General features: G+C 39.8%; 2 protein-coding genes across 4 annotated transcripts; both read left to right on the top strand.

The window, feature by feature from the left end:
- The first annotated feature begins 5,509 nt into the window (after window positions 1-5,509).
- On the top strand, window positions 5,510-14,240 carry LOC309703272 (uncharacterized protein). 2 transcript variants are annotated; one of them, XM_082528022.1, is made up of 11 exons: window positions 5,510-5,589; window positions 5,856-5,970; window positions 6,060-6,124; window positions 6,204-6,324; window positions 7,170-7,318; window positions 8,124-8,266; window positions 8,351-8,513; window positions 10,794-10,887; window positions 10,996-11,074; window positions 11,843-11,916; window positions 12,008-14,240. In XM_082528022.1, exons 2-11 carry the CDS (start codon window positions 5,957-5,959, stop codon window positions 13,008-13,010), a joined length of 1,905 nt encoding a protein of 634 aa, XP_082384148.1. In that variant the 5' UTR covers window positions 5,510-5,589; window positions 5,856-5,956; the 3' UTR covers window positions 13,011-14,240. The 2 variants fall into 2 exon arrangements, with proteins under 2 accessions (XP_082384148.1, XP_082384149.1); XM_082528023.1 differs by lacking the exon at window positions 6,204-6,324.
- Window positions 14,241-14,346: 106 nt separating this feature from the next.
- Window positions 14,347-21,938, top strand: irf1a (interferon regulatory factor 1a). 2 transcript variants are annotated; one of them, XM_082528034.1, is made up of 8 exons: window positions 14,347-14,930; window positions 15,048-15,145; window positions 15,329-15,428; window positions 19,451-19,630; window positions 19,715-19,888; window positions 19,980-20,032; window positions 20,269-20,359; window positions 20,975-21,938. In XM_082528034.1, the coding sequence occupies exons 2-8, from the start codon at window positions 15,056-15,058 to the stop codon at window positions 21,091-21,093; spliced, it is 807 nt and encodes a 268-aa protein (XP_082384160.1). In that variant the 5' UTR covers window positions 14,347-14,930; window positions 15,048-15,055; the 3' UTR covers window positions 21,094-21,938. The 2 variants fall into 2 exon arrangements, with proteins under 2 accessions (XP_082384160.1, XP_082384159.1); XM_082528033.1 differs by having other exon boundaries at window positions 15,043-15,145.
- The last annotated feature ends 1,759 nt before the right edge of the window (window positions 21,939-23,697 follow it).

Here is a 23,697-nt window from a genome sequence, read left to right as displayed (position 1 = left end):
GACAGTGCCTGCATCTTGGATCCTTCTCTTAACCCCATAGCTGCTTAATGAACAGTTCAAAGACATACAGTTTTAAATTTAAAATAATTGATTGTTTTATATATATATATATATATATATATATATATATATATATATATATAAGGGGCAGTACCCTCCATGGAGAAGGAGGCTAGAGGGCAAGATCAAAGTAGCACGGAGGGAGGTTAGCCAACTAACGGAGTTGCAGCAAGGTGCGACAAATAAGGTGCCTAAGAAATACAGCAAGCTGTCCATACCTGAGGCCTTGGAAACTGCCAAGCAAAGACTCACAGCCTTGGCCAGCCGCTTGAGGAGGTACACCAGAGAGATAGAAGGCAGGAGAATAAACCAGCTGTTCTCCACAGAACCAGCAAAGGTGTACTCTCAGTGGCAAGGGAACAATAAGAGAACAGCACCACCAAGGCTGGAGACGGAGCAATACTGGAAGAGCATATGGGAGACGGACACAACCCATAACGGCAATGCTCAGTGGCTAGAGGATCTGAGGGCAGACCACAGCGACCTCCCTGAACAGGGTCCAGTAACCATCACAGTGGCAGATATCCAAGAAAGGGTCTCCAGTATGAAGAGTTGGACAGCACCAGGGCCCGACATGGTTCACGCCTACTGGCTGAAGAAGCTGACTGCACTCCACGAGCGTCTGGCAGCACAAATGAACCAGCTGCTAGTTAACGAGAGACACCCGGAATGGCTAACTGAAGGCCGGACGGTCCTGATCCCCAAGGACCCCAAGAAGGGACCGGTCCCCTCCAACTACCGACCAATAACCTGCCTCAGTACTACATGGAAGCTCCTGTCAGGCATCATATCGGCTAAGATGAACAGGCACATGGGTCAATACATGAGCGGGACACAGAAAGGAATTGGCAAGAATACCAGAGGCGCAAAACACCAGCTACTGGTAGACAGAACAATCAGCCGAGACTGCAAGACCAGACTGACCAACCTGTGCACTGCCTGGATTGATTACAAGAAGGCCTATGACTCAATGCCCCACAGCTGGATACTGGAATGCCTAGAATTGTACAAGATCAACAGGACCCTAAGAGCCTTCATCAGGAACTCAATGGGGATGTGGCGTACAACACTAGAGGCCAACTCCAAGCCCATAGCACAAGTCACCATCAAGTGCGGGATCTACCAAGGAGATGCTCTGTCCCCACTGCTGTTCTGCATAGGCCTGAACCCCCTCAGTGAGATCATTAACAAGACTGGCTATGGATACCGACTACGGAACGGAGCAGTTGTCAGCCACCTCCTGTACATGGATGACATCAAGCTGTATGCCAAGAGTGAACGAGACATCGATTCACTGATCCACACTACCAGGCTATACAGCAATGACATTGGAATGTCGTTCGGACTGGAGAAGTGTAGTCGGATGGTAACAAAGAGAGGGAAGGTAGTCAGAACTGAGGGGATTGAACTACCAGAAGGCAACATTGCAGACATAGAGGACAGTTACAAGTACCTGGGGATCCCGCAGGCAAATGGGAACCATGAAGAGGCCGCTAGAAAGGCTGCAACCACCAAGTACCTGCAGAGGGTCAGGCAAGTCCGGAGGAGTCAGCTGAATGGTAAGAACAAGATCCGGGCCATCAACACGTACGCCCTGCCCGTGATCAGGTACCCTGCTGCGGTAATAGGCTGGCCAAAGGAGGAGATAGAAGCCACTGACATAAAGACAAGAAAGCTCCTTACCATGCATGGAGGGTTTCACCCCAAATCCAGCACCCTGAGGCTGTACGCTAAGCGGAAGGAAGGGGGCCGGGGACTGGTGAGTGTCAGCACCACAGTCCAGGATGAGACAACGAACATCCAAGAATACATTGGGAAGATGGCCCCAACTGACCGAGTGCTCAGTGAATACCTCAGGCAGCAGAAACCCAAGAAAGAGGAGGGAGACGAGGAACCATCATGGAAGGACAGGCCCCTGCACGGTATGTACCACCGGCAGATAGAGGAGGTGGCTGATATCCAGAAATCCTACCAGTGGCTGGACAAAGCTGGACTGAAAGACAGCACAGAGGCACTAATCATGGCAGCACAAGAACAAGCTCTGAGCACAAGATCCATAGAGGCTGGGGTCTATCACACCAGGCAAGACCCCAGGTGCAGGCTGTGTAAAGATGCCCCTGAGACAATCCAGCACATAACAGCAGGGTGCAAGATGCTAGCAGGCAAGGCATACATGGAACGCCATAACCAAGTGGCCGGCATAGTGTACAGGAACATCTGTGCCGAGTATAACCTGGAAGTCCCGAGGTCAAAATGGGAGATGCCCCCAAGGGTGGTGGAGAATGACCGAGCTAAGATCCTGTGGGACTTCCAGATACAGACGGACAAAATGGTGGTGGCTAACCAACCGGACATAGTGGTGGTAGACAAACAGAAGAAGACGGCCGTAGTGATCGATGTAGCGGTTCCGAATGACAGCAATATCAGGAAGAAGGAACATGAGAAGCTGGAGAAATACCAAGGGCTCAGAGAAGAGCTCGAGAGGATGTGGAGGGTGAAGGTAACGGTGGTCTCCCCGTGGTAATCGGAGCACTAGGTGCGGTGACTCCCAAGCTAGGCGAGTGGCTCCAGCAGATCCCGGGAACAACATCGGAGATCTCTGTCTAGAAGAGCGCAGTCCTGGGAACAGCTAAGATACTGCGCAGGGCCCTCAAGCTCCCAGGCCTCTGGTAGAGGACCCGAGCTTGAAGGATAAACCGCCCGCAGGGGCGTGCTGGGTGTTTTTTTATATATATATATTTGCAATCACGCACAGTATACTTTTAGACTAGATCTTTACGGTCCTTTTTACTGACAGTTCAACACAACAGTTAATGTGTTATCCAAATTGCACCACACTACCAAAACACTTCTAGTTTAACTCAGGATCAACTCTTGGACAAGAACAGTACAAGACATATTTTTGGTCTTCAAACAAGGAAACGTCACTGAGAATACATTTAGTTAAAAAAAAGAAAGAAAGAAAGGTAGCACAGGTAGCATCATAACATGTCTATTAATATGTTTTTTGGTTGTTGTTTTCTTTTTTCAAATAAAGATCCCATCAAAGCAAAATGTCACATTTTATTTTATGACAGTTGTGAATATATTGATTAAAAGTGTGCAAAATGATGCAGTAGAGCAATACAACTGTAGAACTGCAGATATCTTTTGTATATACTGTACATCTGAAGTTGAAAAGTGTTCCCTTTTAAATGTGATCACAAATTCTTCTCAACATTGCATCTGGTCTAATATATGAATCAGAAAAATAAAACTAAAACTTTTTTCTGTCTGATCCATCTTGGCAAAGTTTAGCACCTACCATTACATCATCAAGTATTTTGTACTCTCGTCCACCAGTGTCTAAACTCCAGGTGGTCCTGATCTAATCCCTATCAACACTGGGATACCGTTCCGCCAAGTGGTGCCATCAGAGTCTAACCACTAAATACCTTTATTTAAATTCTGTACATCATGTTCATTTCATTTTAATGATTTCTCCTTATATGTGTGTGTGTGTGTGTGTGTGTGTGTGTGTGTGTGTGTGTGTGTGTGTGTGTGTGTGTGTGTGTGTGTGTGTAGAGAGAGAGAGAGGCAGCCCATCCAATCCAACACACACATAATGTTATGTGTAATTGTCAATGGAAAATTGTATTTAGTAGTCAGTATAATCTTTTAGTGATATAAGTTTGCTTATGGTAGGATGCTGTTTGTAGTTATTTGTATTAGGAAATGTTTAACCATGTATACTTAGAGGCATATAATCAATTGTGTAGTGACAAGATGTGTGATCTCTAGCAGGCTGCAGGCTTGGTTCACCCCCCACATCCTGGGAGCGTGGGAGAGGTCGCACCTTGTTTTATTGTTTTAACGTAGCTATGTCTGTTTTAGTCTAAGTGCTTTAACTGCTGGACTTCCTCACCGTGCCATCTAGGGTGGGGGAGACTACCCTCTTTATGACCAAGGATGTACCTTTTGTGTTTGTATGTTATATGACCCTTTTGATCAGCAGTGACACACACACACACACACACACCACACACACACCATACACACACACATACGCTCAAGAGTATAAATAAAGACCAGGGCAGTTCTCTCACTGGAGTCTCTTAGTGTGGAGACTGCCCTTGCTAGCAAGAACTTCTGTGTGTTTCTCTTCTCTGAGTCTTTACTGAAGAAGTGTTTTAGAACATTTTCCCTAACAGTAATGATGACAAATAACTAAGGCAAAAAATATTCAACACAGGAAGAATGAGAGGTGCAAGCAAAAAAAGCATGGGATTTCATGACACCAGCTGAAATCTATCAGTAATTAGAAAGCAATGCTCCCACTTAATACAAATTAAGTTTAGCTGGTTCAGTCCAAACATATAGTCTGTGAAAAGCTTTCTCATTAAACATGGTGAGCGCTCTCACAACCTTCGCAACCCTATTATTGCAAAACAAATGTACATAGCATACAAACAATGGTTACAGAAGAATTTCTAAACTACTGAAGGTTCCAGTAAACATTGTTGGGGCCATAATTCGGAAGTGGCGAGGACATCATTTCACCATAAACCAGCCATGGCCAAGTGGTCCCTGCAAGATTTCAGAGATCGAGTGAAATAAATTATCAAAAGATTTGTCAAAAAGCCAAAAGTCACTGGTGGAGAGCTACAGAAAGACCTGGAAGCAGGAAGTACAATGGTTTCAAAGAAAACTATAAGTAATGCACTCAACTGCCATGGCCTGTGTGCACATTCACCACACAAGACTATTGCTAAAGAAAAAGCATGTTGAAGCTTTTTCAAATTTTAAGGAACAAGATTTAGAGAAAAAAAACGGCTGTGAAATACACTCGTGTATAATCTGGCCAGATGAGACGAAAATTTTACTTTTTGGATCCCCTACTACAAACATTGTTTGGAGGTCAAAAGGTACTGCATATCATGGTGTGAGGCTCTTTTTCAGAGCGTCACTGGCATTCTTCATATGACTGAAAGAAGGCTAAATAGAAAAATGTATGGAGACATTCTAGATAAAAATCTGCTGCCATGGACCAGGATGATGAAGATGAAATAAGGGGGGTCCTTTCAGCAAATACATTGATCCCAAATACACAGCCGAGGAAACTCTCAATGGGTTTCTGAAAAAGAAAATAAATCTGCTAGAATAGCCCAGCCAATCACCTGACCTGAATCCATCTTAAAATCAGTGGAAAGAAGCGAAGCTCAAAGTTCATCAAAGAGGCCCACAGAACTTCAGAATTTGAAGAGTGTTTGTGTGGAACAACGGGCCACACAAGACACCTCAAAGCTGTCATTACCAACAAAGTTGGTAATATTTTTGTTGAAGTATTAAATAGATTTCATTAAGCGTATTCAATACGGCTGTGTCAGATAATTCATTCCTCTGTGGGGCATAGGCCAACATGCTATTAGTCACTTTCACCTTTCACAATAAATGCTCTCAATGTGCTAACAGCTGAGAAAAGACACGAGACATGAGTAGAAACCACACAACACAGTACAGAGGGACATGTTAACGGGTGCCTGTGATGTGGTAGGAAAAATATCGATGCTTGCTTTAAATCTTCATATGTACATGTTTTATTTGTTATTTTTTGTCGGGGGTGTTTGTTTTAATTTCAACCCAATTTCTCACTCTACACAAACACTGGGATTTCAGTAGCTGTTTTAAGTCGACTCGCCGCACCCCGGCTACTGTTGTGGGCTTTATGCGCACGGTTCTGTCTTTCTAAAGAAATGTGAGTAGGACTGACTTCCCCTAATGTGGCGCAATATATCCTTCTATCGCTCCCATAACAGGAAGACTGTGAGACTTGGGCGTAAGCAGCGTTCGCGTACCCAGGATATAGACCGTAGCTGTGTATTTTCCATAGCAGAAAAATGCACTAACTCATCTTACAATGGATTCAAATAGGTAAACTGAATAACTTGGAGTTGTCTTTCTTACTGAATCCGTCATGTTTGTTGAAAGAAAATATCTCTCTTTCCCTTTTTCTTTTCCAGACGAGTCTGCAACAGGATCTCTGTTATCTTCCTTCTTTTAGGGCACATCGTGACTGTTCCCTTTGGTATGTAGCTCACAGTAAACGAATTAATTGTTGTGTGAAATCCTAAGGAGCCACAATTTATAATTTATGTTTCGTGCAGGAAATAATCAGACAACTAACTCCAGTCTTGACTGTACCAACGACTTTGACGAGCTGATGTTGTGTCAGCTGGAGCTACAAAACTGCACTGAGTACAGTTTGACTCTCCAGAGTGTAGACGGGTATGACTGAGATGGTTTTGTTTGGTTTTAGTCTAATTTTAATATTAACCTGATGACATTTAAACCAGCTGCGTCACTTTGAGTGGATCCTGCTTTTGTTAATAGCTCTGAACTGTCGACTTAGTGTGCGGAGCAGGGACTGTAACAGCGGGTTCTTTCGGCGGGTTTGTACTTGCTTTGACTTGACTCATTAAGTGGATGCATATTTGGACTGATATGCGGGAGTATTGTTGCTGGTTGTTTGTTGTGTCCCTGCTTGTTTTAGGGGTGCGACTGATCCTCACAGAAATGATCCTAACAAACTGAAAGTGAAGCATGTTATAATGCTGAACTAAAGTAAATAAAAGTAAATAAAATGATAAATATTAACATTCACGTGAAGAACATATATATTGTACTTCTTGTTAGTGGATTTTTGTATTTGTACACTTCCTTTGGCCGCTCCCTTATTGACATGGGGTCTCCGCAGCAATGTTATTGGAGCTTTGGTTTTGTTTTGTTTTTCTCGAGATTCGTAAGGGGTTGTCTCCTCCCAGAATAAAACACCACAATTTTTTTGTTTATTAGGCGAAGGTGTAAACCACCACACTATGGAGCCTAACTCTTCCATTTCAACTCCTCTTTTATCTAGTGATCATCTTGGGATTTCAGGGGGAATGCTTTCATTTTCCAGCCGTGATTTTGTGAGACTCAAACACTGGCTTTTGTAAGCTAGAGGAAATAAAAATGTGGGATGGAGGCATTGGGTGAAAATGCTGTACATAAAAATGTAATATTAGCTTAATCAGCATAAGATGTCATAAATATAATTTGTTTTAAACATTTTGTATTATTATTTCCCACAGTAAGAAGAATTGCTTTTTACAACAGTGTGGCACTGGACAATGTTGTTGCTCCTTTCGACTGATACTCGTGCTTGGAGAAACTCACACAGCAACTATCTGGAAAGATGGCAACGTCATGGAGTCAAAAGTTTTCAGTGTCACAGAGAGCAGTATGTTGACTTCTTTTAATTCAATTCAATTCAATTTTATTTATATAGCGCCAAATCACAACAAAAGTCGCCTCAAGGCGCTTCATAGATACAGAGAAAAACCCAACAATCATATGACCCCCTATGAGCAAGCACTTTGGCGACAGTGGGAAGGAAAAACTCCCTTTTAACAGGAAGAAACCTCCGGCAGAACCAGGCTCAGGGAGGGTCGGCCATCTGCTGCGACCGGTTGGGGTGAGAGAAGGAAGACAGGATAAAAGACATGCTGTGGAAGAGAAACAGAGGTTAATAACAGATATGATTCAATGCAGAGAGGTCTATTAACACATAGTGAGTGAGAAAGGTGACTGGAAAGGAAAAACTCAATGCATCATGGGAATCCCCCGGCAGCCTACGTCTATTGCAGCATAACTAAGGGAGGATTCAGGGTCACCTGGTCCAGCCCTAACTATATGCTTTAGCAAAAAGGAAAGTTTTAAGCCTAATCTTAAAAGTAGAGATAGTGTCTGTCTCCCGAATCCAAACTGGAAGCTGGTTCCACAGAAGAGGGGCCTGAAAACTGAAGGCTCTCCCTCCCATTCTACTTTTAAATACTCTAGGAACAACAAGTAGGCCTGCAGAGCAAGAGCGAAGTGCTCTAATAGGGTGATATGGTGCTACAAGGTCATTAAGATAAGATGGGGCCTGATTATTTAAGACCTTGTATGTGAGGACCTTTTAAATTACAGCCCATAACTCTGCATCTGCCAGAAAGACCGGGCGAACAAACATTCACTTTAATGCTCTTGTTTCTGTTTCTGTACAGTAAAACCAAAAACTCCAACAATCAAATCAGTCAATAAATCTGAAGGGAATTTTGAAGTCATGTGGACGTCAAACATGGAGGGATTTATAAACAATGAAATGACTGCTGTGGTGACTTACTATAAAAAAGGAGAAACAGAAAAGGTAGGAACAATGCCACAGTAACTATTTGTTCTGGAGATGTAAACATGGACAACTGTCAAACTCATTTTTGTTCCTCCATACTAGACATCTGGACCTTTCAAACCAGCCACAGTTGATGAACTAAATTACTATGTAATAAAAGGTCAAGACCTGGCTCCCAGTTCAGCATATGTGGTCAGCGTGAAAAGCTTCATAAGTCTGAGTGGCAAGTTCAGTGACAGTAGCGAAGAGTGGGAATTTCAAACTGGTAAGTATTGTCTTTTTTCAGTTTTAAATTCTGTATTTCTTAACTGTGTTAAGAGGCCCAAATTATATTTCTATTACACATTCAGCTGAAAAATGAGTTTTAATATTAACTCTCAAACTAACTTTCATGGAAGCCGCTGTCTCCAGAGAAAAGTGGAGATGAGCTCCTCAGATTGTAACATTAAAGCTGAACTACAATGTCCTGTATTCAAACATAAAAGATCCTTGAATATCTCAAAAGCAAAGCGATGCATACTTTGCTGTGAAGGTTCAGTTTGTTCATTTGAATTTTTCTCCAAAACAACCGAATTACTATGATGTCATGTCCTTCTATTTACGTTCCAGAGAGTGCACTCACATTTGTTATTTGCATTAGTGTTAATATGTACTTTCTCCAAACACTTTGAATAATGTGGTTATTGCGTTAAACTTCCTGACTTACAGTGGGGCAAAAAAGTATTTAGTCAGCCACCGATTGTGCAAGTTCCCCCACCTAAAATGATGACAGAGGGCAGTAATTTGCACCAGAGGTACACTTCAACTGTGAGAGACAGAATGTGGAAAAAAAAATCCATGAATCCACATGGTAGGATTTGTAACGAATTTATTCGTAAATCAGGGTGGAAAATAAGTATTTGGTCAATAACAAAAATACAACTCAATACTTTGTAACATAGCCTTTGTTGGCAATAACAGAGGTCAAACGTTTACTATAGGTCTTTACCAGGTTTGCACACACAGTAGCTGGTATTTTGGCCCATTCCTCCATGCAGATCTTCTCGAGAGCAGTGATGTTTTGGGGCTGTCGCCGAGCAACACGGACTTCCAACTCCCGCCACAGATTTTCTATGGGGTTGAGGTCTGGAGACTGGCTAGGCCACTCCAGGACTTTCAAATGCTTCTTACGGAGCCACTCCTTTGTTGCCCGGGCGGTGTGTTTTGGATCATTGTCATGTTGGAAGACCCAGCCTCGTTTCATCTTCAAAGTTCTCACTGATGGAAGGAGGTTTTGGCTCAAAATCTCACGATACATGGCCCCATTCATTCTGTCCTTAACACGGATCAGTCGTCCTGTCCCCTTGGCAGAAAAACAGCCCCATAGCATGATGTTTCCACCCCCATGCTTCACAGTAGGTATGGTGTTCTTGGGATGCAACTCAGTATTCTTCTTCCTCCAAACACGACGAGTTGAGTTTATACCAAAAAGTTCTACTTTGGTTTCATCTGACCACATGACATTCTCCCAATCCTCTGCTGTATCATCCATGTGCTCTCTGGCAAACTTCAGACGGGCCTGGACATGCACTGGCTTCAGCAGCGGAACACGTCTGGCACTGCGGGATTTGATTCCCTGCCGTTGTAGTGTGTTACTGATGGTGACCTTTGTTACTTTGGTCCCAGCTCTCTGCAGGTCATTCACCAGGTCTCCCCGTGTGGTTCTGGGATCTTTGCTCACCGTTCTCATGATCATTTTGACCCCACGGGATGAGATCTTGCGTGGAGCCCCAGATCGAGGGAGATTATCAGTGGTCTTGTATGTCTTCCATTTTCTGATGATTGCTCCCACAGTTGATTTTTTCACACCAAGCTGCTTGCCTATTGTAGATTCACTCTTCCCAGTCTGGTGCAGGTCTACAATACTTTTCCTGGTGTCCTTCGAAAGCTCTTTGGTCTTGGCCATGGCGGAGTTTGGAGTCTGACTGTTTGAGGTTGTGGACAGGTGTCTTTCATACAGATGATGAGTTCAAACAGGTGCCATTCATACAGGTAACGAGTGGGGGACAGAAAAGCTTCTTACAGAAGACGTTACAGGTCTGTGAGAGCCAGAGATTTTCCTTGTTTGAGGTGACCAAATACTTATTTTCCACCCTGATTTACGAATAAATTCTTTACAAATCCTACCATGTGAATTCATGGATTTTTTTTTTCACATTCTGTCTCTCACAGTTGAAGTGTACCTCTGGTGCAAATTACTGACCTCTGTCATCATTTTAAGTGGGGAAACTTGCACAATCGGTGGCTGACTAAATACTTTTTTGCCCCACTGTATGTCACAATACAAATTGAACCTGTTCTTCATTATCATTTTCATCCTCTCCCCTGTTTTCATTTTTGCTTGAATTGTTGGTCACAAAGGTTTTGTTTATGCTTTTGGAAATGACAAAGAATACAAAAGCTGATTCATACTTTTGTCTGTATACAGTAGTGTTTGCTCATAGTTGTGTATTTTCTGTACAAATAGAAAAAGCATTCAACTTTTTTCAAACGCCTACCTTCACAGCTCGCTCCCCACACTACCTGCTCGTGGTTATCATCATCTGCCTCAGTATTGCTGCCGTCATCTTAAGCGCTGTTATGTGTGGCTGTTATTTCAAGTAGGTTGTGCATATAAAAAGTTAGTTTTTTCTGCCAGTGCACATTTCTCCTAAATACTAGAGCTTTTTTATTTTTTGTTGATTTATTTTTTTAACATTTCCTTTTAGGTTTAAAATAAACTGGTGGGATGTAGTTACCAAACCTCCAAATCCAAGCTTTCTTAATATCTATCCAAACAAGGAACAGGTGAGACATATTTCACACTAGTTAAAAGCTTCTGACTTGATAGTAATAATTGTGGGAAATTTTTATTAATTTTTTTTCATTACTTCTTCATTAGTAGCAATTCATTGGATTTATGTTCTGTCCTTAACCTCCTAAGACCTGAAGTCTTCCACGGCATGCATTTTTAATTTCTCTTTGATATTTGGGCATATTGGGACTCAATGAATGTAAAAACAAAGAATTACCAGATTTTGTTTTTTTTTTTACCTTAAATCTGTTTTTAGGAAAAATAAGAGCCACATATGAAGATATTCATTTAAAATTTTGATAGAACAGTAGCAGCATAATGTCCTTGTAAGTGGATATCAGGCCCTTGTAGAGCAAAATTGAGTATTTTGGTCTAAATAACCCAAAATGTGATGTCCACATATGTGGACGCCAGGTCCTAGGAGGTTAAATAGCAGTTTGGTTGGGACTGTTATACTCAGAAGAACAGTGTTATTTCCATCTGCAGTCATTTATATTCTTAGTATGGCTCTCTTCGCTGACTTCCTCACCCTTCCGTGTGTTTCATGAGCACAGATCAAACATGAATACATGGGCTGGAGGAGGTTTGCACCAATGGTAGGCAGGCTAAAACAACTTAATTAGTTCACTGAGTATAACATTTACTGACGGCGCCCTGCACCTTATATCGGATAGTACTTCTCACACAATCTGACAGGATTACAGCTGAGCTTGAATTTATGACCTGCGTCATGTTTAAGACTGCTAATCCCTTTTGTTTAGGTCTTAAAACCTGAGCCATCCATTACCTCCACTATCTGCATTGAGCCCCTTATACCAGATGACAGTAAACTGGGGTCAGTATTGGCTCTATTGATGCATCAGCATTACAAGATATTTTCTTGAGGATTTTTATCTGGCAGTTTCAGTAATTGTTTCTCTACTCAGGTCGAAGATGTCACTGACAGACACAAGCAGTGGAAGCCTTCAGCAAACCAGTGGGATCAGCACGGGCTCCTCCGATCTCAGTTATGCGAATGCCGAACCCCCTGAGACTATGAACGAAGAACCTCCTATCACTAAAGCTGTTCATGATGTGCTTTCTAAACTTTTCCTGAATATTAGCCCCATATCACCAGTGACCACCAGTCCCCTTACACAATTAATGAATATGCAAAAAAGCGATTTATGCTCAGCTCCCTACAGTCCGTGTAGTGTCCAAGCTAATGACACCAGTTCAGGATCATCTGTATTTGAAAATAAAACCTATTCCCTCCTAATCCCCGTCTCTGAACATCAGGCCATGACGGGCGACTTGGAGGCACAGGAGAAGGCTGAAATGCTTTGTGTCCCTGATTACCATCCCAGTAAGAGCGACATGGGAATTTGTCCTCATCAGCTGCTACCATCTTGTCAAGTTCCTGCTCAGCAGGATTCTGGTTCATTTCTAAGGCAACCAAACATGCCATATCAATCCTACAAAGCAGATTCTGGGACATTTTCATATGAAGAAGACACCAGCTTGTCCTCTGTCTCTAGTGGGACTAATGCATCTGATCCTTGTGAATTTTCATCCAGAGCTGAGGCAGAGTTTGAGAGCTCTGATGAGGTCATCAGTGGTAAACCAAAGCTAGGTGAAGAGGTCACAATTTGTGATGAAAATCCCTGTTATGGTTGTGTGCCTAAAGGGTCAAACAGCTTTCTTGCAATGGATGATGACTACCAGGCACTTCCAAGTCTGGAGAAACAACCTGATATTTTGCTTTTAGAGCAAGGAAATGGTGAGTACGAAAAATTATTCAAAAAGACTCCTCAAAGCATCTTAAGTGAAGTCTTTCCAGGTTTTATCCACAATGTCCAGGGCGGGCAGCTCCAAATACCTTTTCCCCCCTTAATGTCTGTTGACCACTCTGTGCCAATAATTACAGATGCTGGCTATCAAGCTGTGTAGCACTGTGACTGTGACCTATGGTTCATTCTTGAACTTGGATACGGTTTTAAAATTGTAACTCAAGAGCCAATTAGTGTCTGTTTTTTGCACTGCATGGGATCTTTACACTGTAAGTCCTGCTTTTACATATAAATGTATACATTTTCAATATAGAGCATCCACAGGTATTCATTCTGAAAACATTTCAACTGTAAATACTTTCTTTCTGAAGTTTTTGATTGAAAATTGTGAAGTGTCCATGAAACTTCCACATAAAATGACAGATATCAGATATCAACCAGTATGCGCCTGTAGCCTTAATATTTTCAGTATTTGTTTTCTACAAAGGGATAGGCAAAACAGCTCCTATCACATCATTTATCTACATTCCACATCTGATACTGAACAAAGTGAATTTTCTTTCTTCTTTTTGTTCAGTTTGGTTTGTGTTGCCGTTTGTTTTTAAATGTCATTCTGCATTTCTTTTTGAAGACAGATTCCTTAAATGCATAAAGGCTGAGATGACTAAGCTGTATCAAATCTGTCTAAAATGTCAACTCAGTAATCCCCTTGAGCCATTTTAGAGTTTTCATTTAAATCTCAGTTTAAAAGAATAGAAAAGATAGACAATTTGCCCATTAAGTCTAAACCTTTTAAGTAGGAATTACATTGGAAATGGCTGCACTCTCTGACTAAAACAAGCCGCAACACTTATCTGCCCTTCAGGGCTGCTGTTCAGAGTTATGAAATTACTTCCTCATTGCTCTTCTTTGGAACTGTTGATCTGTTTCCACAGAAGCACACGTCATCGCCTTCAGCATGTTGTAGTTGTCAAAATAAAAACATAGTTACTTTTTAATATATGCAACTGAAAGAAACAACTTTATTCTGTATTTGGGTGATGTGAATCTTAATAATTTTCTGTTGTATAAAAAAGTTCAAATAAATGTGAATACTTCTGAGTTGTGTTTCCTTCAACGAGACAAACAGGTTTGAATGATCTACAACAAGCTTTGTCCGCTGTGTGCTTTGGTACACCAATGAAATTTGGTAATGCATTTTTGAGATTATATCTTATACATAATTGAATTGACCATAATGCAAAATACAATTCAAAAGTATATACCTTAAGTAGGATACATGTTATTTGCTTTTTGGATCCCCATGTAGTAAATATGTGTACTTAAACATGACAGTGGACTAATGTAAACTAGTGTTTATGTGCTACTTAAAATAAAGACATCAAGCATTTATGGTGAGTGAAAGTCACTATATTCTATACTACATAGTGCATATATGTGTGTGTGTGTGTGTTCTGTATCCTGTTGCTTCTGTGTGTATGTATATGTGTGTGGCTATGCTCAGTATTAGTGGTGGGCGCATAGGTTTAAAAGAAATGTTCACGCTTAACTGAACTGTACTGAACATGTACACTAAAAAGTCGAGGCCCTGTTGCAACATGTAAGGGAACGTCACCATTACTACACCATTGCTTGTGCTTCCACCTTGTGGTCTTAACATGAATAGATGCTATCTAGTAACTGTGCTGTGACTTAATAAAGCCAAAATAAAAAATATACTGACACTGACTTTCTGCAGCAGCTGACATATACAAAAATTCACATATCATGCAAACATAATATATATTTACCTTTTCCCCCATGTTTATACAAGTTATTTTAAATTAACTGTAAACAACTGGTTAATAAACCAGCTTTTCTGTCTATATTCAACTATTGGAAAAGGATTAAAACACCTGTACAAGCAGCTTTACAACTCTCCTCCCACCTATAACCGCACTATTCCAATTCAACTCCACTCGAAGCAAATAACATGCAGTATACAATATTTTCTGTAACAGGAAGAGCCTGTGTGGTAGACTATTGGAGGAGGAGCAGGATCGTGTTAACTGTGAGTCTTCTGATTGGAAGAACCAGCCGGGTAGGAAGGGTGTCCCAGCATAACCTCTGATTTAATCTGAGCTCCTAAGAAATTTTCTGTTATTGCTGAAACTCCTGCTTTTGTACTGACCACCTTTTCCACTCACCTGAAGCACAGACTGGAGCATGCAACAACAAGGCCGGCTCAGGCTGAGGCCGTGGCTGGAGGAACAGATTCAGTCTGGGAGGTATCCAGGAGTCAGCTGGCTGGACCAGGTAGATCACCTTCTTCTTACCACCATATCTACATACACCTACACACATATACAAATACAACTGGGGTTTGGAAAGTTTCCTATAGTTAAAATCATAGTAGGTAAACATAATAAGGCATTTATTCTTAAATAATCCTGGGAATAATACAACAAATCACAGTTTGTTTTCTTTTTCATTCAACAGTCAGCACGAATCTTCCAGATCCCATGGAAACATGCCGCTCGCCATGGTTGGAGTATTGAGCGAGATGCTACCCTTTTCCGGAGCTGGGCCATGCATACAGGTAAGAGCAAAACACTGACACTATGTGATTTGTTTCATCTGATTGTTTCTCGGCTCAATTCAGTCTGTTTTATCATCCATCTGTTGTACTGATCGCTCTTACTGATCAGAACAAAGTTCTTATGCTACATTTTTTTCACTGCACGCTCGTGTTTCAATACAGAGCAACAAGAACTACAAACAGAAACCACAGGAACATCCCACAAATAACTACCAAAATCAATCCCTGGGACAGAATCTCAGCGCTTTATTGATATTAGCGTTGAACTATAAAGATATTTATTTGTTTTTACAGTAAATAGTAATAAAAATTATTACAAGTCTGATCAGGGATCTGTTAGGGAGCTGATATGCTCCCCTAAAAATATACATCTAACAAAAAGATCAGGATAATTACTTTATTCGCAAAAACAAAAACAACAAAGTCATGGGAATGTTCAACACGGAATGTATTTTTTTAGGGTTACATACTTTAGAGAACAGATACAAAGTTTCTAAATGCTATTTAAATTGCATTGCAATCATTGTTTTAACGACCCTGATGAGATTTGCCTATAGACCGGTTTCTTCTGTTCTAGAAGTGTTTCCAGTGAAGAGCTCCACGGTTGTGTTGCTCAGTCTTTCTAGATCTACCACATTCCTGTTTACTTTCCAGCTAAGTGATGAGAGCTTGACGGCAACTTCAAATAAAACAAGCCTTATTCAATCAAACATAGACATGGTCTCTTTAAGGGTAAATAGTTGGCACTACAAGCTGTTGCAACGACGTTAGGGATGTCAGTTCAGTTCATGTAAGTCCCTTCTGACGCTCTCCAGTTCCAAACTGAAGCATTCTAATACATGTTATCTTCCCATATCATTTAACTGATATCTTCTCATGAGTAGTCTGATAACCTTCTTCTAGTAATTTAATACATAACACTGAGTAATTTTCCTCACTCCTTTTAGTGGATCACACAGTTTTCACAATTCACAGAATATAAAACATATATTTTTCATAGTCTTCTATCCCCACATTATTGTTTTGGTCAATGCACAGAGAAGCATAAGTGCATGTGCGCATGTGTTAAACATGTTTCCGTCTTGGGAAAGTTGCGATTTATGACTGCATCTGCATCATGGGAAAGCTCCAGTTCACTTGCTGTGAATGCTCAAAGCGATCGAATTGCTGTCAAAGTACAACATTAAGGCTTAAAAAAAACAAGCTCTAAAAAAGAGACAAAACATATTCATGAACTGTCTGTGTAAAAACACGGTGTGAAATAAATACTAAATTGATTTGAACACAAACCATAAAAAGCTACATGGAGTTAATGTCTTAAATAAAAAAAGGTCTTTGACATGAGACTTGTGGAAACCTTGATGAATGGGAGGTTTCAGTGGCCGCTGCATGTGCCCCTTTAATTCCTGTTAGCCCTTGTCTGCTGTAAGTGATCCATAGTGGATCTTAAAGCTCCGGTGATTTTATTACTTTAACAGTTCTTTTCAGAAGGCTGGCTGAGAGCCAAGTTAAACTGTTGTGCTAAATTTGAGAAAGGCGACCATAGACTGGATGAAGTCACCTGACAGCAGGGTTAATGATGAATGATGTTAACGATTCACCATTAAGCCTGGTCTGGCACCAGGTGATGGAGAATCTTGGTAACACTTCATGATAGGGCCCGCGATTAAGGGTTTAGTTCTTTTGTAATTAAATGGAATTTCGAATGCTTAAACATGGGTACACTAGAATAAAGAGGTAAGAGATCAAGGTTTTACAAACAAAGAAACAATTTTACTGTGAGTACATTTAAGTACTGCATAAGTATCTTAATTATTTTGTAACTTGTTAATGATTTAGAGAGGAAAAAATGTATTTCCCCCCATCTTACACTTTTTGGGAGTGTCTTGCCTATCTTGCCTAACTTAAAGTTATTTTACAAAAAAGGAGATTTAAATGCTTGTAAGGGATAACAGTCCTTTTCGCATTTCTATTGGTAAAATAAAGAAGCATTTGAAAAACAGACCATCCATGCACATCAACACAATGAATATTAAATAAAGATGTAGCAAAAATAAGGATGTAAAAATCTTCTTTTTCTATGACTATCTTTAAGTATTTGTAGGTAAATATAATTAAAATGTAATCTTAAATAAAATACATTGAAATTCCAATCCAAACAGGGGACCTACACCCTTAGTGGCATGTTGTGGTACAAACATGTGTTAAATGTGTGTAATAACACAATTTCGGAAAGCAGAACTAGGGAACAAGTCAAACATTATGCATACACTGGTTCTGATTTGATTACTTGTTGTTTTTATTGACAGTTGGGCTAGTGTCATTACAAAGAGTTGAAACCAAAGGCTGTGATTTTCAAACTAATCAGTCAACCACTAACTAGTCTCTGAAGATTACCGTGTGGTCCTTTCCTTGGTACTACTTTAAGGCTTCAGGAATTTTGCAGTGCTTACGTTGATATGTGCTTTGTATTACTTCTTGTTCCCTTTATTCACTTTAATGAGAGGAAACCAAAAAGGGCATAGTGACATAGGTACACTGGTCAAACTACATCAGAATTTCCCTTTAAAAACCTTGTTTTGCTGGCCACAGCTGTGTTTTTCTTCCCCATTTTTACTATACAAAAAGTACTTTATTCAGCAATCACATAAATAGAGATTGTTACAGTACACATAAAGTCTATCTATGTACTGACAAGTGACTGAACAGGTTCAGGCAGAAGCAATGCTTATATATGCCTGGCTTACATTTGTTTCACTATAGCTAACCTACCCTAGAAAAGGAAAAGAAAACAACAAATACAAAATAATTCACTCATAACACTAAAAAATATCTTCGTAAATCATTCTTTTGAAACCCAAAAATTAATTGCAGGATTAGTTCACATTTTTACCCCAACAAGATAAATATAATTTTTTTATTATTTCTAGCTTTTTGTACAGTGAAAATATAAATACCTCTCAAATCTTAGACTAAAAAATAATTGTACACAGTCTGAGATGGACTTTGATTTTACGCAACTTTTTAAAGAACCAAATCGTGAAAGCCCATGCTGTGAGATTTTAGAAACAGTGGATTGGTGGGACCACAGTAACTTGGCTTGTTAATAATTAGTATCTAAAGGTACATTTAAAGGTTGATCCCCACAGTTCCACACAATAAAAAAAATGTTTGAGCATAATGGAGCAATTGCCTATATCGGTTATTGCAGGGCCTTATAGTTTACATCCACTGTTTTATACAAAATTGGTAGCATTTTTTTTCTTTATTGCAGTCAGTGTGTTTCCACGTTCTTTTGTCTTCAATCAGAAACCAAGAAACTGCTACATGTACTACAATTTCTGTATCAGACTTGTAGTTCATTTTCCTTGTACTTGTTGATTTACAAAATTTAATAAATTGAGTTTCCTTAATTATAAGACACATCTGACTATATTTTAAGGACTTCACACATTCCAAATTGTGATATTACTGTTAAGTATGTTAATAGGTGCAGCCACACCTTTAACTCTATTTAACAGTATAAAGAGTTTGGCTGTAGCTGCCTTCCATTGTTTTCTGGACTATTTTTCAGCCTCTATAATTACGCACACCCGTGAGTATGATTATCTCTAGTAAATCACAAGGAAGGTGTGCCCTAAAGCGTATTCTGTTTTGTTGTCACTCTAACTGGGACCATGATTTTTAAAACAAATATTATGCTGTAACAAAGAAGCTGTGACACTTATAACTGAGGCCATCCATAGCCTAGTAAGGAGGATGTTTACTGAAGTCACTTGTGAAATGAGTAGGATCAGTTTCTCATTGACTTCTTTTCGATTTGGCTACTTGCAACCGGATGAGTTGCCCCCTGTTGGCCATTAGAAATATTGCAGGTTTAGAAGACGTGCTTTTGCTGTGTGCAGCTTTTAAATAAAGTCTGTATTTAAAACTATACACACCGCAGACTTCCCTAGCTACACACACCTGACCACAGTCTTTTTCTGACTTTATCATTAACCTTTCTGTATATGCTTCTTTAGGACGGTACCATCCAGGCAAAGATAAGCCAGATCCAAAGACATGGAAAGCAAATTTCCGCTGTGCCTTGAATTCTCTGCCTGACATCTGTGAGCTGCGAGAGCACAGCAAAAAGAGAGGCAGTAATGCCTACAGAGTCTACAGGATGCTGCCCAGCTCACAAACACAGAAACGCAGAAGAGGTAAGATACAGACTTAAAGTGTATTTCCCAACTTTACCTGCAAACACTGGCCTCATGTTTCAGTCCTACTCTCTCTCCTCTCAGGGCTGCGGTTATTCGACCGATCCAGAGAAAGACAGACCAGTTTAGGTGAATGCACATCTAATGACATGCACAACACACAGATTTGGCAACCCACAACAACAAGGCCCATTACAGACATACCACAGAAGGTGGAAGCTGTTGCAGAGAACACATTTACCAGCATTCAAAGACAGGGTGAGATGCTTTGTCTTTAAAGTGCTCTGTTGGTGTTTTGGATGTAAGAGACACTTTGAAAAGATTGATGATGGTTCTTGTTGGTATGCAGGGATGTGGGACGCCAAACCAGTGGACCAGGAACAGAGTGAGGCCGTCTTTAAGGTACTATATCTTAAATATGCTAACTAATCAAATGCAAACCAACAGTCTTGGTATTCTTGCAAAAACATGTGGGTTTTCCTCAGGAAACGAAAAATAATTGCTATGTAATTGAACTACATCATATTTGACTTAACCGAGATCAGTTTCCTGGGAATTTCTTTTTGCTGCAGTTTTGATTCTGTATGTGCTGCTCTGTATATCTGTTTGACTAACTTTCAGTGTTTTGTTTCCTGCAGCTGATGGATCACTTAAACAACACTGAGCTCTGGAACCAGACCGGGGAGCAGAGAGGATGGAGAACACACAATCTCTGGAACCACTGGCACTGTATGACGCTTATTTTATTTCTGCAAAGTATTATTAGTCAATAGTTAAATGAAATGGTTATGAAAAAACATAACCCTTCTACTTCACGGTACTAAACTGCAGTACAGCATTTTACTGTATGTGGATTTAATGTAAACATTTCCAATTATATTCAGTTTTATTCATATAGCGCCAAATCACAGCAACAGTTAAGGCGCTTTGTATTGTAAGGTAAACCCCCTAGAATAATACAGAGAAGACAGAGAAATGCACTGTGGAAGAGAGTCAGAGATTGATAATAACTAATGATTAAATTAAATTACATCCTGAAATGTTTTAATTTTACTCGGATAGAGTAAATGTAAACATGAACAGGAAGTGTGTTGTACTATATATTTTTGTATAAATATGGATTTTGGGGTGAGTAACACTGAGGGAAAGACTATGAGAATAACAAACAAACAAACACAGCTCTATTAGGTAGATGAACGTTAAGCCCGACAGATCAAATTCAATATATTATGTGTACATGTAACAATCTGTAAAAGTAGGATAAAATTAAATGTATTAAAGGTGTGACAACAGCCATGATTGTTGCCATGACTGTGTGTTTATGTGCTGTTTTATGCTTCTCAGGTCCTGGAGATGATAACTCATATCCTCTGCACTCAGAGAACTGCAGCGATCTATTTGGTCCAAACTACATCAAGGAACTTTCCGACTGGTCCACACATCAGCAACCACTGATGCCATAGCTGTGCACCCAAGAACTCCATCTACCTTCTCTTTGTGTTTACTTTGTGTGTTTTTTCTTTTAAGCTTTCTTGCTAACCTTCATCCGTTTCCCTCTTATTGTTTTTCTGATAAGCTAATTGCAGGAAATAGGAGAAATGCGAGAGGGCAGGGAACATTGCTCTGTCATCCTCTCTGCTGAGCATGCTGGGATGAAGATCCAGTTCCAAGCCAAGCTTTACCTCTGTCAACATTACTTATGTTTAGATTTAGTGCCTAACACTCACAGAAATGACCCCAAGCTCGCAGATCTCATTTCATCGCAGTGCAGGATCAGTTTCTGTTCGCCCGTTTCAGTGAGCTTGACTGGATGTTTAGCCAGTAAATGAAGAGCAAAGAATAAACAAAGAACAAAGAATAACAATTTGTAGGTTTGTGTTTGTGAGTGGAGTTCAAATCTCACTTTACCTGCATTCACAGAAAGCTGACCCAATCTACAATACGGTGTATTCTATATCCTTGTCCATTTGTAATATGTGTGCGACTTCTACATTTGTAAATTAATTTTACTACCTTTTGAAAAAAAACTTTCCAACATGAAATACAAGTTTGTTTGTTTTTTGTATCTTTTTTAAGGCTATAGATTGTTCAGTGTGTTTTGTGTGTTTTAGTGAATAATACCCATGTTGTTTTTTGTGTATATTATTTGTTTATATATTACATTATATATATAAATAAACCTGCTTTTACAAAATACACAAATTACACAAGGGCATGAACTTGTCAGGATTCTTGACATCCTGTGTGTATATAAAAATGAATGCAAAAAATACTGAATTTTAGTGTGATTAAAAAGCTGCCAAGTTTCTACTTTTTGATTTAGTTTTTTTTTTCCACATTTATTGCACGTTGTTTACATCCTGAAATATGTGAGGAGTATGATAACTCATTGTGATTGACAAGCATCCAAAACCCAATCCTGTGATGAATAACAAGGAGCAGATGTTACATTTCTATTTTTTAAAACATCTGCTTCACCTCATTCCTTGTTGTGTTAGGAGATATGAAACCATGTAACCAATGAATACAGCTTGAATCTTCTGATCTTATCTCGAAGTTGTATTCTTGAGCACAGCTTTTAAAGTTGTAGCTTTAAATCTTGATTAAAGCTTTAAATCTTTAATCTTGAACACAGCTTCACATGTTGGAATTACTAAGCCAATATGCCATTTGTAAGAAAACGGGAGCTACTGTGCATTAATTCAACATAAAAACTAAAATTTCTGAAAACAGAGTTATCTAATTGCTATAACTGGCTAAAACCTAAAAACTTCAAACATGTGCTTTTAACAAATACATTAGTGTTTTTAATTTACACGTCTTTTTAACAGAAGACATTCGGGTCTATCACAGCAGAACAAGCAGAGTGCAAATAACACTTCACAAGAGTGCAATAAAAATACCAGATGTTGATAAAGTGAATCTGCTATCAAGGATTACTATTAGAGACATTGTATAGTTATTTATGGGTTGCCACAGCAGATCATCTACCTTCTTCACAGTCTATCCCTTACATCCTCTTCTGCCACATCAAACCTCTGCATGTTGACCTGTGCTGTTTCTGTGGATCTTCTCTTTGATTCTTTTTTGTACATACTTGTTAGATCCTTTGCCTGTTGTATCTAATATAAACCTTGACTTTCTAACTTTAGCTCCAAACCAAGGTCTCCCTCTGATGTGCTTATTTCTAATCTTGCCAATTCCCTTTTTCCAGTTCGGGATCACAGAGGGATGGAGTCTATCCTAGTTATCGTGGGACCAAATGTGTCATACACTTTGGACAGATTACACATGGAGACAGAATCATCACCTCTCACATTCAATTAACCCAACAAGAATGCCTTGGGACTGCTGGTGTAAGGTGCATGCAGGTGGAGAGAGAACATGCAAAGTCGGTACAGGAAGGCCTCAGCCAGCCAGCAGTTTTAGACTGAGAATCTTTAGCTGTGAGTGCTAACCACTGCATCACATATAAAAGTTGATAATTGTTTTAAATATTTATGTATAAATATTTTAAAAATTGGGTAGTTTAACAGTTAGAACATTTAATAGAGCATTCTCTGGCTCATTTTGTCTAAACGGTGAAATACCTTTGGGCAACATATTGAACCCTGAGATGCCCTTGATGTATTCATCACAGTGCAAGTCTGCCTGTCAGTGTTAAACAAAGCGATAAGAAATAGATAAAAGTGCTACATAAATGTGTGCGTAATTGCGTGAATGAGACTTTGAGCGCTCAAAATTAGTTGCTATCAGTATCATGCAAGCATCGGGAAATGTCAGCCACTAATTGCCCAACTTTTGTTAATAAGGTTCCTCTTTGCAGCATTCAACACTCAAATGTATTAACAATCTAAAAGTATATCCAAGTATGCTCCACGGGCAGTATTTCATTCTGGGGTGAGAACTCTTACTGTAAAATTCTACTAGATTTATATAAAGTAAAATTTTGTATTGTATTAAAAATGTATCGTCTTTGTTACACTGATGCTTTCACTGCTTTCCTCTTAAAAATGAAAAGATGGAATACACATTTGGTGAAACATCAACGTATAACATTTATTGGC

This window comes from Aulonocara stuartgranti (assembly GCF_965226115.1).
Source record: "Aulonocara stuartgranti genome assembly, chromosome: 1".
NCBI lineage: Eukaryota > Metazoa > Chordata > Actinopteri > Cichliformes > Cichlidae > Aulonocara > Aulonocara stuartgranti.
This window is presented reverse-complemented; position numbering and strand designations above follow the sequence as displayed.

Coding starts and splice junctions, on each gene's coding strand:
- irf1a (XM_082528034.1), top strand. CDS start 15,056: ATGCAACAACAAGGCCGGCTCAGGCTGAGGCCGTGGCTGGAGGAACAG. Junction 19,631..19,714: donor AACACAGAAACGCAGAAGAG/GTAAGATACAGA, acceptor CTCTCCTCTCAG/GGCTGCGGTTATTCGACCGA. Junction 20,360..20,974: donor TCTCTGGAACCACTGGCACT/GTATGACGCTTA, acceptor TATGCTTCTCAG/GTCCTGGAGATGATAACTCA.
- LOC309703272 (XM_082528022.1), top strand. Junction 8,267..8,350: donor AAAAAGGAGAAACAGAAAAG/GTAGGAACAATG, acceptor CCTCCATACTAG/ACATCTGGACCTTTCAAACC. Junction 11,917..12,007: donor CCAGATGACAGTAAACTGGG/GTCAGTATTGGC, acceptor TTCTCTACTCAG/GTCGAAGATGTCACTGACAG.